The sequence below is a fragment of the Anopheles funestus genome, chromosome 2RL (genome assembly GCF_943734845.2).
Source record: "Anopheles funestus chromosome 2RL, idAnoFuneDA-416_04, whole genome shotgun sequence".
Classification (NCBI taxonomy): Eukaryota; Metazoa; Arthropoda; class Insecta; order Diptera; family Culicidae; genus Anopheles; species Anopheles funestus.
Genome location: NC_064598.1, coordinates 7,723,517 through 7,737,977, shown reverse-complemented (window position 1 = coordinate 7,737,977; position 14,461 = coordinate 7,723,517). Strand labels below are relative to the sequence as shown.

At 42.3% G+C, this 14,461-nt stretch overlaps 4 protein-coding genes across 4 annotated transcripts; 2 read left to right on the top strand and 2 right to left on the bottom strand.

The window, feature by feature from the left end:
• The first annotated feature begins 186 nt into the window (after positions 1 to 186).
• On the top strand, positions 187 to 2,767 carry LOC125763777 (programmed cell death protein 2-like). Its single transcript, XM_049427261.1, has 3 exons — positions 187 to 471; positions 555 to 1,374; positions 1,433 to 2,767. The coding sequence occupies exons 1-3, from the start codon at positions 211 to 213 to the stop codon at positions 1,861 to 1,863; spliced, it is 1,512 nt and encodes a 503-aa protein (XP_049283218.1). The 5' UTR covers positions 187 to 210; the 3' UTR covers positions 1,864 to 2,767.
• Positions 2,768 to 2,919: 152 nt separating this feature from the next.
• LOC125763780 (proteasome subunit alpha type-3) lies at positions 2,920 to 4,282 on the top strand. Its single transcript, XM_049427265.1, has 5 exons — positions 2,920 to 3,076; positions 3,224 to 3,430; positions 3,499 to 3,747; positions 3,824 to 3,936; positions 4,008 to 4,282. Exons 1-5 carry the CDS (start codon positions 3,056 to 3,058, stop codon positions 4,177 to 4,179), a joined length of 762 nt encoding a protein of 253 aa, XP_049283222.1. The 5' UTR covers positions 2,920 to 3,055; the 3' UTR covers positions 4,180 to 4,282.
• On the bottom strand, positions 4,273 to 6,142 carry LOC125763778 (organic solute transporter alpha-like protein). The gene is made up of 8 exons (XM_049427263.1): positions 6,013 to 6,142; positions 5,799 to 5,950; positions 5,629 to 5,735; positions 5,380 to 5,505; positions 5,185 to 5,281; positions 4,948 to 5,073; positions 4,743 to 4,869; positions 4,273 to 4,669 (listed from the first exon to the last, which is right to left on the bottom strand). The coding sequence occupies exons 1-8, from the start codon at positions 6,119 to 6,121 to the stop codon at positions 4,575 to 4,577; spliced, it is 939 nt and encodes a 312-aa protein (XP_049283220.1). The 5' UTR covers positions 6,122 to 6,142; the 3' UTR covers positions 4,273 to 4,574.
• Positions 6,143 to 11,924: 5,782 nt separating this feature from the next.
• LOC125763779 (uncharacterized) lies at positions 11,925 to 14,367 on the bottom strand. Its single transcript, XM_049427264.1, has 8 exons — positions 14,161 to 14,367; positions 13,729 to 13,955; positions 13,511 to 13,662; positions 13,205 to 13,422; positions 13,041 to 13,137; positions 12,853 to 12,978; positions 12,646 to 12,772; positions 11,925 to 12,566 (listed from the first exon to the last, which is right to left on the bottom strand). The coding sequence occupies exons 2-8, from the start codon at positions 13,811 to 13,813 to the stop codon at positions 12,439 to 12,441; spliced, it is 933 nt and encodes a 310-aa protein (XP_049283221.1). The 5' UTR covers positions 13,814 to 13,955; positions 14,161 to 14,367; the 3' UTR covers positions 11,925 to 12,438.
• Positions 14,368 to 14,461: the final 94 nt, after the last annotated feature.

The following is a 14,461-nucleotide window of genomic DNA, read 5'->3' as shown; positions in this document are numbered from 1 at the left end:
GTAATGCCATAGTTGTTTCGTTTTGTCGCTAATTCCCATTATTGCTCTGAATTGTTTTTTATATTCTTTTAATAAGCAATTTAAATTCCAATCTTTGAGAATATCGTATGTATTAAACATTTGTGCATAAGTTTGTTTGATTTATATTTTTGATTTTGTGATTTTTTTTCGAAAATGGGTGTTTATTATGACAACCTTTCGCAGTTGTCAATGCGCCTGTGCATGTTTCTGACGGCTAAAAATGTCAGTACAAACCGATTTCGATTGACTGCGCGAGAAAAAATCAATCTTCCTCGCGCAAAAGAGTTGTTTCCAGCTGATCCCGTCGTAAGCTGTCTCGAACGCCAAATATCCTGCGGGAGAATGGCCAAGAAACAAACGCTTGTTCTGCTAGGGTTCGAAGATGAACCGATTGCGGAAAAGGACCGACCCTATCTGTCCTACACGACCAACAAAATCGGTGGCCATGCGGTAAGTAAAGTGCATACCCACACTGCCCGTTCATAAGTGCGATCGATATTTTTGCCTTCTTTGTTTGCTCGGGATGGTGGTAGGATTGGCCTGCTGGTGCGATAGAGGTTCAACCGTGCATTTTCTGCGGACAACAGAGGCCATTGATCGTGCAGATCTATGCACCGTTGGATGATTCGCAGTTCCACCGTACGCTGTACGTTTTCGCTTGTCTAAATGCACCCTGTTCGACGCAGTCCCAGGCGTGGACGTGCGTAAGGATACAGTCGCTTGAAAAGAGTTCACCTGGAGCGGACGGTATTACGGAAACACGGTCCGGCAAGGTGCTTTCAAAGGATACCACGATATCCTGGTGCAGCGGGGCAGACGATTGGGATGAGGACGGACAGGAGGATATGGAAGTACGTGAGGATTTCAGTACTTCTACCTTTATGCGGGTTGATACGAGTAGCGTTGCTGCGGAACAGCTCTTGAACGAGGAGAATGGTAATGTGATCCAGTACGAGAAAGTGTCCGACGAGGACGACGAAAGCAACTCGATGGAAGCGGAACCCATACCAGGGTTTGACAAGCTGCGCGTAGACGAAACGAATGCAAATGCTCGCGGCGATGGAAGGGCCTCTGGAGCAACTGGTGGGGCAGAACTGATCGATAATCTCTACACGACGAGAGCGTCAGCCGAGATTGAAGGACTAGAAGCGGAGGTGGTCGTCGTGGATACGCCCGTGTCACCGAAACGTGATTTAATTGCACTGCTGAAGCAGCCCCAGGTTGTGCCACGAAGCATTGGAGATGTAACGCTGCGCGGGCTGTACATCAGCGTTGATGAAGAACGTTACATTGCACCGCTAGCATCCGATCACGTTCGAGAACTGCTCGCCGAGTATCAACGACATGAGGAAGGTTAGGATACGATTCACAAAAAAGGTTAAATCAATTAACTAACTTCATTTCTTTACAGTGAAAACTAGCCTCGAGAGTCCGTTGGAGAATGTCGCTTCGGGAACTAAGCAGCAATCGAATGCTAACCATGACCAAGAACTGTACGAGAAGGGCATCCCAATGCACGGCGACCTGATGTTCCATTCGTTTCTGAGTAAGCTGCAGGAGAACCCGGGACAGTTGCTTCGCTATTCGCGTAACGCCTTACCACTGCTGATTGCGCCCATCAAGGAAATGGCCATACCACCCCACTGTCAGTACTGCAAAAATGAAATGATCTGTGAAATTCAGCTGCTCCCGACGATGATCGAAAAGCTGCGGTTTGATATGAACGGAGAGCGAGTACCTATAGACTTTGGCAACGTACTCGTGTGGACGTGCGGTAAAAGCTGCTGGGATACACCGGACAAAATGCGCCAGGAGCTAGTGTTGGTACAAAACGAAGCGTAATGTGTAGCAACAGTGACGCAATGAGTGAAGCAATCTTCCATTTGCCTTCGGGAGACGTTGAAACGGAAAAAGGCTGGTTCCGGCAGAGTCGCTTGGCATGTTCCGCTAGGGGAAAACCATTTCTTCCCAAAAAGGCACCTCTGTCGCGTACTGAAACCGTCGTCAATTTGGATAGTTACCTTAGACAGCACAGCCACGCTGGTGTGACTCTGACCGCCGATGAGGAAACGGAAACGTATCAGCATTTTAAATACGCAATCGACATGTGCACCGCATATCGGGCGCAGGATATGGTTGTACCACGATTACATCCAGTAGACATTTTATCGTGTTTTATATGAGTGAATTGTTCGGCTCGAGTTTTAGTAGCATCGATATCTGATAGCTGGAGCGTGTTGATATGATAATTACTCCTATTCTATACAGTAAGTAGCGATTAATGTGATAGCAAACAAAACTACAACTATCGTATGCGAGTATGTGCGAGCGTAAAATTAACGTTGCTCTAAGGAAGCGCGCGCGGTGTGTGCACTGAACGCACACGTGCCAGCAATTTAGCTATGCCGTCCGATTTTCTTTGCGGCAAACTTCTTATTCGTTTCACCGTGCGTTGAGACTGTTTTGTTACCATTAGCATCTGAGACAAGATCTAGAAGATACACGATAGATGTGTAATACGCCTAGATCGATGTACGAACAGAATACTTATGGGTTTTTTTTCAGTGGCCAAAAAAGCGCAACGAAGTGAGGCTGGTAAGGCGCGACATTGTAGCGAGTATTTTCACCTTTAATCCTAGATTTCAAAGATAAACTATGACTTTATTCGCGTTATAAAAGTTTCCTTCTACTTCTAAATAAAACGAATATAGAATTAAATTAACCGATGATCTTAAAACCTCTTAAATATTCCAGCGTTTTATTGTAATTCCCAGAGCGTAAAAAAACAATGCAAACCACAATTTTGAATGTGACGTTTATTTCAATCGAATGTGCGTGAAGCAGGCCCACATACTTTGTATCCCGCACGGTTGTTGACATTGTGCGAGAAAGAAGCCTCCGTGCAAGAACTGTCAAAGCGAATTTGTTTCTCATCGTTCGCGAAGGTAAATTTGTGCTGTTTCATCCGGCAAGCGATTGTTAATTTCCAGTTTCCAGTAGTGCATTCGTGTAATCAGTTTATTTTCCACCCAAAATGAGTTCAATTGGCACTGGTGTAAGTAAATGCTATATATTCTGTGCTGTCGATTGTTTAAACGCAGAATGTTTTCTTGGTTGAGGTTATGGCGCTGTTTTCATTTTTGGAAAGATTCATTCCGTGTCCCGGTTCCATTTATGTTGCATTATATTCTGTTTCTTTCAGTACGATCTGTCCGCATCACAATTCTCGCCCGATGGACGCGTTTTCCAGATTGAGTACGCGGCAAAAGCGGTCGAGAATAGTGGTACCGTAATAGGACTGCGAGGCAAGGATGGTGTTGTGTTGGCCGTTGAGAAACTTATCACAAGCAAACTTTACGAGCCGGACTGCGGTACAAGAATCTTTACCATCGATACTTCCATCGGAATGGTAAGCAAGAAGAAGAGGGGTAACTTGTGCTGATGGTATATTCATGTCATGCGTTGTATCTGTTGCAGGCTATCAGTGGAATGATTACCGATGGCAGGGCTGTTGTGGATATTGCTCGCCAGGAAGCTGCCAGCTACCGACAGCAGAACAATCGCCCTATTCCGCTTAAGCAACTGAATGATCGTCTGTCGAGCTACTTCCACGCGTACACTCTGTACAGTGCCGTACGACCATTCGGAGTAAGTGTGATTCTAGCGTCCTGGTCGGAGGAAAAAGGCGCTGAAATGTACATGATCGACCCGTCGGGAGTATCTTGTGTGAGTGTAACTCGCCTTTGTGAAGGCAATTGTAACATGGACTCGAAATTTTAACCATTTGTCTTACCTACTTTAGGGTTACTTTGGATGCGCCGTTGGAAAGGCAAAACAAACAGCGAAAACGGAAATCGAAAAGTTGAAGCTATCCGAAATGAGTGTGAAGGACCTTGTGCTGACTGCTGGCAAAATGTATGTAGTCAGGCTGATACAAATATCGTCTGTTTATGGGATGCCATTTAATGCTAAATCTCTATTCGCAGCATCTATCAGGTGCACGATGAGCTGAAGGACAAAGACTTCAAGCTGGAGCTCAGTTGGGTGTGTCAGGATTCGAAGGGCGTTCACAAGACGGTGCCGGCGGAGGTATACGCTGCAGCGAACCGTGCAGGCCAGGAAGCGGTCGACGAAGACGATAGTGATAACGAAATCTAAGTTAAGGCCCTTTGCACACGGTACGGTGATTTGGTGACCGTTCAATTTATCAGCATAAACTGCTCATTTTTGAGAGAAGTAAAACGCATAAGGTTGGTTGAAATTCTATTCTTTCTATTTAGTTCGTTCTGTAAGATTTCCATCGAAATACACACCCTTACATAGCCCGCCAGGCACAACACGTTCGTTTGGGACGATGTAATGAAAGAATGGCTCCGCCTGATTCTACAAAAGCAACATCCTCCCAGGCGTTTGGCGGTTTTGGCTATGGTAAAGGGCAGGTTTAGTATCACACGTAAACATTAAAACACAGATAATTTTACACCGGCCTAGGTAGCCGTGCTATTCTTGTTTCAAGGAACAGGGTTCCAATGTTCTCTTTCGCCAACGGTTGCCTATCCTGGTCCAATGGTGGAGGGCGATTTGTAAAGTACGGACGCCCAGCAGGATAGCATCATCATCTCAAAGCATAGACACAGTTGAAAAATAGCTGTTTATAGAAAGTGTAAGAAATAAGAGAGTAAATTAGGCAATGGAATGGTAAATTTTTGATGCTCACTTACCATTTTTCTGCACCTGCAGTGTGATGGGATAGACACAGTCGGAAATACTGCTGCTCACAATACCCGCTATAATGAGGGGTTGTATCCGGCAAAGTATAAGCACCGCTTGCAACACAAAATATTTGCCCTGGAAAGGAACGTGCGAAAGCAATGTGCATTAGAACAGTTCCACTATTTGCTGTGTCATCAAACATGTTTCACGAACCATCAGTTTCAAGTCCGAGTAGAGTGGGGCAAGCATTCGCACGAGAATGTTCAATCCCCACACACCGAGCAGAATAGAGATGACGATCAATGGCACAAAGTACAGGATGATGCGGTTGAAGTTGGGCTATAAAGCGGAGATAATTACATTAAACATAGAAGTGATTGCTATGGAGCTCATTTAGCCCACTAAGCACCCTAAACATTAACCCTTCCAGGTGGGCACTCTCGTACTTACATAATCCTCAACAAACACGACATTCAGAGCCAGGAAGAGAGCTGTTTGTATGACCGGTAGCTGCATAATAAGCATACGCACGAAGCGTAATCGATTTCTGCAACAAACGAGCAAACGGGAGATGAAAAATGTTGTGGGATTGATATAAAATGATTGCAGTGCATCCGTAATTAACCGCTGGACTATTGTACTCACTTTGTCACGGGAGCTCGTTTGAATAGGGGCACAAAACAACATAGCGGTGGGGTGCGTAGAGAGAAGGTTTGTGAATCGGTCGATTTAATGAGTGCATCTTCTCCGTCGACATACTGCATACACAAACTACAAGGGAGCGGTGGGATAGAAAAAAATTGCGAAAAATCATTTATTGTTATGCGATCAATCCCACAGGATCGTTATCTTTATGATCACACCGGTATTTCGCTGTGTTATCGCAACACTGACCTAAAGAACACGTACGCACAGATCATGAAGTAAACGTGCATGACGGTGTCGCACAGAAAGAAGGCACGCGGCACGGAAATCGATACTACACCGAACAGAGTCACGAGCTAAAATGTAGGTAAAAGATTGTTTAGCAAACATTTCGCATCCTTTGGGTGTTTTGTTCCTACCGGATAAATTGTCAGCAAAAGTATGGATTTAGTTTTGAACTGTTTCGGTGTTCGATGCAGGATGTGGTAAGCATTCTTAAAGAAGATGCTAAAGGCGGCAATACTCAGCAGGACGGTTGTTGCAATAATCAACGCGATAGGAAGAGTTAATCCTGCAAAAAAGGAAAGATAAAGTATATAAAGTAAGAGAAGCATGGCTTTGCAATATGCTTACCATCGAGATATTCCTGTACGGTGGGCAACTCGTTGGTACAATCGCTTTTCGTCATGGAAAGATTTTGTTCCGTCAGGACATCAACCGCTAACGACTCGTTGCTATCCATGTTGTGCGGGAGATGATGTGATCGTGTCTCAGCGGAAGAAACTAACAGAGATGTAGAACATCCATTAGAACGAACAGTTGTTTATGGAAGTAGAAAGTGTTTATTGTTTATCGATCATTACGATATTTTTGCTAGATTATTTATAGGTGCGCTTTCACTCTCCATCATCATATATATTAGCTAACCGTTCCACGTGATCGTATCGCACCATGACGCAGACTGTTGATGGCGATGAAACGAATCTTGTTGAGAAATTAATTTCAATATAGCCATTCCCGATTCATCGCGAACAAGAAACGTGATCAACTTTTGATTGGTTTGCGTTGTGCGGGAATTAAAGATGGGTCGCAAACGTGATGTATGTCCATCACACATCATCTACACCGATCGCAATCTTACCCAGGCCAAATGGAACAAATGCATTAGTCTTGGCTGAATGTGCAAAATGGCAAGTGGATATTAAGATCATCTTGCTTTTTAATAAACAAAAAAATTCTTAACCAAACGTTAACGTTTGACATAGGATGGGTAACAGATATATTTTATGAAGATCTTTTTTGCATTTGTTGTGGAAAAGTAGAACATTCCGAAGTAGAAAATTAACCCAATGATTTAATATTCACCCTGCGACAAATTCTAGAGAACATGATGGAGCAACAACTCTATTAATTTCATCTTTTTATAGATTGCAAAACGGTCTATGACAAGATTTTCAAGTATTTCAACAAAACTGACAAGACTCTGCCACTACCTAGGTTTACGTTAGAGAGAACAAAACTGGAACCACGCGGAACATTTATAGTCCCATTGGCTGATAGACACAAGGGACATCCCAAATTGAGGGAGAAAGCAATGGAATTAATGTCTCCAACTAGAAAATTTTTAAGTTAACATTATTTGATATTTCTCTAACTAATCCACAGTTATAGTACTTTTTCTTTACTAGTCCCCGACCTGGTCGGTACGTTTATTTATTGAAGAAGAACATACTCAATTCAATATCTAATTTGATAAAACATTTTCATGTGATTGTGGATTAACTAACTTTATATTTTCACAATTCGTTTCATGGTAATTAATACAAAACTAAGCTACAATAGAAAGTTTTGCAAAATATTAATTTTGGTCACATTTCTCTAAGCAAAGGTACTAAGCCTAGTTAGCGATCTATGCTAACCGAACCGATGGTACTAATTGCAACACTTTGGCCCAGCCACAAATTACCGCGCTCATTCTACCATAGCGAACAAACAGCCATAATGTAGTGAACAAAACAAAAGATTTAGCAACAATTCCTTCGGCGTCATGAATCAATCGGCGAAGGTTTGATTCATACAAACGGTGAATGTTTTTATTGCTTGTAATCCAAAAATTAAACATTAAATTAGATTATGTAGAGTGATGAATGCTTTGATTTAAAGGTATCGTATGCAATTAGAGAATGAAACATAAGATTCCTTTAACACTTTGTATGTGTGTGTTTGAACAAATGGCGCCCAAACCAAGAGGTCATTATCAATGAACGCACCATATATATGCGGAGAGTTCCTCACGGTTTCCTTTGTGTTGAAGTACCGGTTTGGGGTTTGGGAGGGGTGAATTCGCCTCACGGTATAAGGTGGAACGGAATGACCTTCAAAGGAAGAAGCAGAGGTAACTTCTTGCGTTGCCGATCGAACGGTCGGTTGGTTGCTAGAGGAAAAGGAGGAGATTAATGTGGCGTATGTGGAGGATAAAATTTATGCGCACACCAAATCGCACCAGTTCCTTATTCATGTTTCATGTTAGTGCCTCTGTTTTCTAAACTTAACAACCTTCTTTAAACATTCGCGATTTTTAAGGTTAGACGCACGGAAGAACCATCATGTGCATTTTGGTTTGTCTTAACTAATTTTTTTATTGTTGAAGAACGGCCTGACCGTATTGCTTGTCTTAACTCATTGATAAGCGCAAAATGGGATAAAACAAGAAACCAATTAGCATTGAAATATATTCTGTTAAACCCTTCATTAAGCACTGATTTATCGCACCTTAAAAGGTCATTCGCAAAACAAAAAAAAAGTTTAAACCATAAAGCGTGGATGGAATTTTTGCTTTCTTTTCCCTCAAGCCCTTTAACCTTCCACTTGAGGCGGTGAAGAAAAGTGAAAACAAGCACACATTGCATGGTGCCGCTGACGAGAGATACATAAAGAGTACTTGCGACATCTGAAGAGGTCGTAAACAGGCGGCTCGATCTACACAGCCTCATTAGCAAGGATGGTTGCGTGAGTTGTTGGCATACCGACCTTGCGCAACGGTTCACACAGTCCACAGTGTAAGGTGCATTTTTTCGATGCCTCCTCCGGAATCAAGGTTAACATTCGGGTGTGACGTACTTGTGGGATATTCGTGCGATATCTTTATGAATGATCGTATGCGTGATTAGTCATACGATAAAGGCGATCTTGAGGGCGTTACTCGCATCGTCTCGAACTCGATCACTTGCCAATGGACATAGACTGTGCAGCAGAATGGATGTCGTTTCAATGGCAAATCGGAGCATCATCGGATATGGACGGTCACGGACCCGTACAGGGTTTATCAGGTCAATATGGCATCTGAAAGGCATAGTTCGCCGGCCAGAATATGTATTTCGTTTCCTGTCAAGTATTTCATTTGCCTCAACATGAAAATCCTGTTGCCCAATATGATTTTAGAGATTATTGCTTTAGCTTTTTCACCGGGATTGTTGCCTGCTCCTGCTCGTTATTTGTACCATATTTTCTAATTTATTTTTTATGGTTTTTTATAGTTTTTCTTAAATAAAATCATATCATTTAATAAAGGGGGAGGGCACAGCGTTACGCTGTTGTGCCATTTGAAGCAGAATTTGTTAGATTCATTAAATTATGAGAAGTTTTATCACGAACATTTCGAAAACATGCATGTGTATGTGTAGCATGTGTCAAACCGAATCCGAGCGAAATGTAAACAAAAAAATTTAGCATGGTACTTTTTATTCCAGCAATTATATATTTCGAATAGATGAACGGAGGAAATATAATTGCATTGCAAAAAATAGTTTATTAGTTCTTTTACACTCCGTACACAATATCAAACCGTTTTATTGCATTCTACGCTATTACGGGATTTTTAAACCTGGCACTAATATGCTTTCGAAATGTTCGTGATAAACCTCCTCATAATTTAATGAATCTAACAAATTTTGCTCCAAATGGCACAACAGCGTAACGCTGTGCCCTCCCCCTTTATTAAATGATATGATTTTATTAAAAAAACTATAAAAAAGCATGAAAAATAAATTAGAAAATATGGTACAAATAACGAGCAGGAGCAGGCAACAATCCCGGTGAAAAAGCTAAAGCAATAATCTCTAAAATCATATTGGGCAACAGGATTTTCATGTTGAGGCAAATGAAATACTTGACAGGAAACGAAATACATGTTCTGGCCGGCGAACTATGCCTTTCAGATGCCATATTGACCTGGTAAACCCTGTAATGGCCGTCTAACGACGATACAACAACCTTCGGCCATGTGGATGCGTTCTTGAGCATACGGTGAAGAGAGGGATATTGTAATTGAGTGCATAAATTAATATCGATGCGTTGACACGAACATTTAGCAGGCGCAGTTCTGTGTCGCAGTGACGACTTTTTTTAAGGCCATTCCGTAGCGTTGGAACTCGTGCACCGGAACGCGCACACTTCACGCGTTGTGATGATTTCGATGTGTTACTTTATTTCTATACCTTGCCCCGTCCTCTTGTTATGTTGCTACAGGTATCATCGTGCGTCGCCATCTTGGCCTAACTCTGACGAAAACACAGTTTCGATGTTACTAAACTAAGGAGGTTAGAGATGGCTTTTACTATTTTAGGGCGGCCTTGAAATGATTCGCACGCTCAAGATATTAGACCCAAGGGGTTGGAGTTAGTTTCGAGTTTGGTAAGGTTGTTTTTTTGGGTTGTTTTCGTCTGTTGCAATAAAGTGGCGAAAAAAGCACCAGCAGGAGACACGCAGGTTTTATATGGCTTTTGACGAGTCATCTTTGTTAGATGGTGAAATGGAAAGGAAACTGACACGGAATGGTTGTTCGCGTTTTACCGTTTGCTACCGATTTCATTGCAAAGAGAAAATGGGGTTTTCATTTATAGAGCTTGTACAGAGTTGTAATTTTATATTCCATTGCACAACCCGTAGGAGAAGGTGACCATGTTGAAGTTTATCATTTGGCCGTTGGAGTCTTTTGCCTTCTGTTTTCAATCAATCATGCGAAAGTCATTTAGCTAATCGAACAGGATCAAATTACATGTGTCACCGTCCTTGGGCTAGTCGTGGCACTAGAGCGTCCGTTCAAGTCTTGTCTTCTCGTTGTTCTCGCACGTGTCATTCACATACACATTAGGTTGCATAATGTATCCCTGAACTCCACGCAAGTTATCCGGTCAACGGATTAATTGTGAGCCGGTTTCAAGCAATAGAGGGTGCAATCAATCTTCCCTCTCGTTTTCTCTTCTCTCTCACTTCTTCTTTCTATGATTCAAATCAAATGCGCCCATAAGCTTCATCATGCCCACAACCTGGGTGGGGAAGAAAAAATGGCCACCAAATGATCCGCTCTCCTTTGCTGCTTAGATCACACTGTTGGTTACTCAACTTGCAAACCCAGTAGGTCACTTGGGCACCACTCTCCGGTAGAACACCGGTTGCATAGATAAACCGTAAACCGCGGTGTCTTTGCTCTTGCACTTTCTACACTATCGAGCATTACTAGAGGAGATGGAAACTTGCATTTTCCTACCATATTGAAACAGGAAAATGTACTTTCTCACTGGCATCATATCACATGAACATAGGAGCAGGTTTTTTTTTGTGCCGCCGTGCTTAGACAAATGAACATTCGCTAACACGGGACAGGCAAACCTTCTTCTATGTCGCAGCATCATAAACCCCACTCCACAAACACAAAACCTGGCTCGCTAACGATCGTTACTTCGGTTACAGGTTAGTGGTTGCTAAGATACGCGCTCACAATTATGTCATCGTCGTTTGGTCCTACTCTGTTATACCTCACAAACTTTTTAGACAAGAAATAGTGGACCTTAGACGACCTCCTCCAAATTCTTAATCACATTCGTTCACTATTTCTATTCGCAAAACTGTAAACTCTCCAACTCACCAATAACTTTAAAGCGGATGAAACGTAAAACACTGCAGAATCCTGACCAGTTCGAACGGATCAATGCTTCCCCTAGGACGGATGCCTACGAAACGCAATGATGCCCAGCAGATCTGTGTGGCATCGACGCGGAATCGCAATACACCGGACCGGATCGGGTGCGAACTCAACAACAACTAACCAGCTAAGCTGCTGCCGCTCGTGGTCGATCGCAACAATCCATGCTTCGCGCAATCCTCTACCGACACAAACGGGGTAGGTTGATGGTTAGCAGAATAAAAGCACGAGAAGGTGGGGAGGGCCAAGTTGAGAAACCCAGAAGCATTAGTGCATTCGCTCTCCGCACGCTCGTTGCTTCTTTGCGCACGTGTTCGTTTGGTCTTTCTACCACGAATTAACGATGACGACGGGCGGATTACACTGGTTGCGCGCGGTCTCTGTTTGCAAACAAAACATTTGCGTCTCCATTCCGATACGGCGAAGCAAACGGCACGCGTTCGTGTTCAGTGTTTTGGGCGGTGCACGATAAAAAGGGAATGGATTCTTTTTTTTGTTAACTGTTGCTTTTGTTTTCTGCTTGCTTGCTGGTGATGTTCACGCGGAACGTTCACGTAATAAATAATGTTTATTTCCTTTAGTTTTATTCCTCTCAATTGGTTTTTCTAATATCTACAGATTTTTCTTAGTTTATAAATCATACTGCCCGTGTTCACACTTAACATTAGAAGGTAAAATCTGTAGTCGTTGTTTTCTGCAAGTTCATAACTGTTTCTCGTTCATTCTTTTCATACTTTTCGAGCGTTTCTATTGCTAGTTCACAATACAAAAGGTAAACATTCGTTATGGCATAGCTAAAGGATCTCTTCAAGTGACAATATACAATCACGAGGCGGTGATTGTTTGAATTCAATCAAAGTTTAATGGTATTTAAATTCTGCATCAATCTGCTACGTACAGTTTGCTTTGAACGATGTGTTTGTTTATCATTTAAATTATTCGCCGTGAAGCACTCTTCAATGAAGATATAGCTGTTTTTAATGACATTTTTCCTGTCTTCCGTAATAATAGCAATAAATAGAATATTCACTATTTAGGTAAGTAAAAATTCTCCTTTTCATTATTTTTATCCAGCATTATGCCTCATATCCCGTATTGTTTACACCCGACTTCTCACATTTCGGTCGCTGTTGGGTGGTGTAGAATTTGTACGAGAAAATGGTCACTATGCCTACTTCGACTAATATTAGCAATTGTTTTATCACTGTAAAGAAACAGGTTAATAAACAAATGAAAAATTTATTACCAATATCGGTAGAAAATACTTTACAAAAGAAACTTACTGTTTAGGTATACTTTGGGCTCGCCAGCTACAGTACATTCGAACGTGGACAGGTTATAGATGAGCTCCAGGATAATGATCTGTGGCTTTGTGATAATAAGCACCAACTGTAGCAGAAAGAAACGTTTCTGCAAAGTGATAATTAATGAAAGTGTTAATAGGAAAATAGCGAAAAATTGCCCTGGCAAATATGTGGTTGTGCGCTTACAAAAATCGGATTGTCTGGATAGAGTGGAGCAACCGTTTTAATGAACGAAACCGATGAACCAACGTAGAATACGATCGACGCTATTATAAATGGTAAGATCACATAAAATACGTCGAAAAACAAATCCTACAAAACAAAACAAATAAACGGGTTAAGCACATAATAGAGAACATTGTTCAAATGTTTACCTTATCAAATGTGAAAATGATTAACTGTATGCTGGCCACAACGCTGTTGTAGATGGGTAGCTGCATAATTCCGAACCGAATAGCACGCAACTGTCGTCTGGAAATCAGAATTTAAACATTATTTAGTAACTCCCTCCATAATGGTCAATGTTTTTTTTGCTCACTTTTTGTCATAAATGAAACGAAAGCATGGACACACTTGGGGTGGCTGGATTGCTTTGGTTTCGTACAGTCCAATGATGGCCGTATCACCACCAACTGACTCTTTGAGATAGCGAAAAAACACCAAAATACACCAACAAAACGCCACAAATGGCACTATGTCACAGACGACCGCAACGTGCGGAACTAACAGTGCCACCACGTTGAACGTAACCACCGTCTGTAAACAAAAGCCCAAGCAGATTGCACACGTTAGATCGTCTGTCCTCGTAAAACGGGGCACACCGGGAAAGTTTTTCCTGACTTACAAAATACACCGTGTTGGCAATGATTAGCACCATCACCTGGTTCTTCTCAGTCTGGTGCTTGATTAGTCGGATTACTTTTACAAACACGTACGTCACCCACAGCCAGATGATGCAGCCGACGGTCAGCGATAAGCTCAAGGAAATGTCGTACTCTGGAAAAGGGTATCAGGGACGAAACGTTACTTCCACGCATAAGGGCGTGCATCACCCTAACTCACCTGCATAGTACAGCCGCAACGGTGGAAGATAGTTCCTACAATCGATTTCATCCGTTTGGGAAATTTGCTCCTCGGTAAAATTCATGTTGCCTGGCACGATCCTGTCGCTCCGATCCTCCGTGATCGCACGTGTCTAGTTCAAGGCGTGCTGCAGTATAGCGTGCGAATCGACAGCGTTAGCAATTAGAGCGTGCAGGCCAACGGTCTTTATCGGGTTGTTTTGATATCTACGCAAACACCGTGCCAATGGTGTGACCGCGGTTGTAGTTAATTAATAAAAAGGCAAATAAAGATAATGAATCACAAGATGTTTTTTTTTTTGTGTGTTTAGAGTATTTGAAAGAATTTCTAGTAGATATGTAGATGTTGCGTTTTGAGAAACAGACTAGGCACAACGTTATCTAGACTAGCCTAATAGTAAACCGTATTGACTAATCTCGAAAACAAACACTCGCATTTAACTGCAGACACACAAACACCGGTCGATTTGTCCAGTAACCTATTACCGAGCTTGAGACAGCAAGTGTATATTGATCGGTTGCTGCAAGCCCTGATTGAATATTGAGTCGTGAACCGTATCTTCCCAACTGAGCGTACCAGCCACTCGGTAGACGGTGGTCTAGGCTTTTTAAAGCGTGTTCATTTCCATCGATCAGATGTGCTAAATGGTGAACAAAACATGCGGTTTCAAAGTCCACACAAATTTGATGTATCAATTCTGCAAACCAATAAT

Bases quoted from the DNA above. Each gene is read 5' to 3' on its own strand.
- LOC125763777 (XM_049427261.1), top strand. From the start codon at position 211: ATGCGCCTGTGCATGTTTCTGACGGCTAAAAATGTCAGTACAAACCGA. The intron at 472-554 runs GTAAGTAAAGTG...GGATGGTGGTAG, and splicing joins ACAAAATCGGTGGCCATGCG to GATTGGCCTGCTGGTGCGAT. The intron at 1,375-1,432 runs GTTAGGATACGA...ATTTCTTTACAG, and splicing joins GTATCAACGACATGAGGAAG to TGAAAACTAGCCTCGAGAGT.
- LOC125763779 (XM_049427264.1), bottom strand. From the start codon at position 13,813: ATGAATTTTACCGAGGAGCAAATTTCCCAAACGGATGAAATCGATTGT. The intron at 13,138-13,204 runs GTGAGCAAAAAA...TCTGATTTCCAG, and splicing joins CGTTTCATTTATGACAAAAA to ACGACAGTTGCGTGCTATTC. The intron at 12,567-12,645 runs GTAAGTTTCTTT...GTTTCTTTACAG, and splicing joins GCCCAAAGTATACCTAAACA to TGATAAAACAATTGCTAATA.
- LOC125763780 (XM_049427265.1), top strand. From the start codon at position 3,056: ATGAGTTCAATTGGCACTGGT. The intron at 3,748-3,823 runs GTGAGTGTAACT...TACCTACTTTAG, and splicing joins ACCCGTCGGGAGTATCTTGT to GGTTACTTTGGATGCGCCGT. The intron at 3,937-4,007 runs GTATGTAGTCAG...CTCTATTCGCAG, and splicing joins GTGCTGACTGCTGGCAAAAT to CATCTATCAGGTGCACGATG.
- LOC125763778 (XM_049427263.1), bottom strand. From the start codon at position 6,121: ATGGATAGCAACGAGTCGTTAGCGGTTGATGTCCTGACGGAACAAAAT. The intron at 5,506-5,628 runs GTCAGTGTTGCG...GCTCCCTTGTAG, and splicing joins TGTGCGTACGTGTTCTTTAG to TTTGTGTATGCAGTATGTCG. The intron at 5,074-5,184 runs GTAAGTACGAGA...TCCGCTTTATAG, and splicing joins TCGTGTTTGTTGAGGATTAT to CCCAACTTCAACCGCATCAT.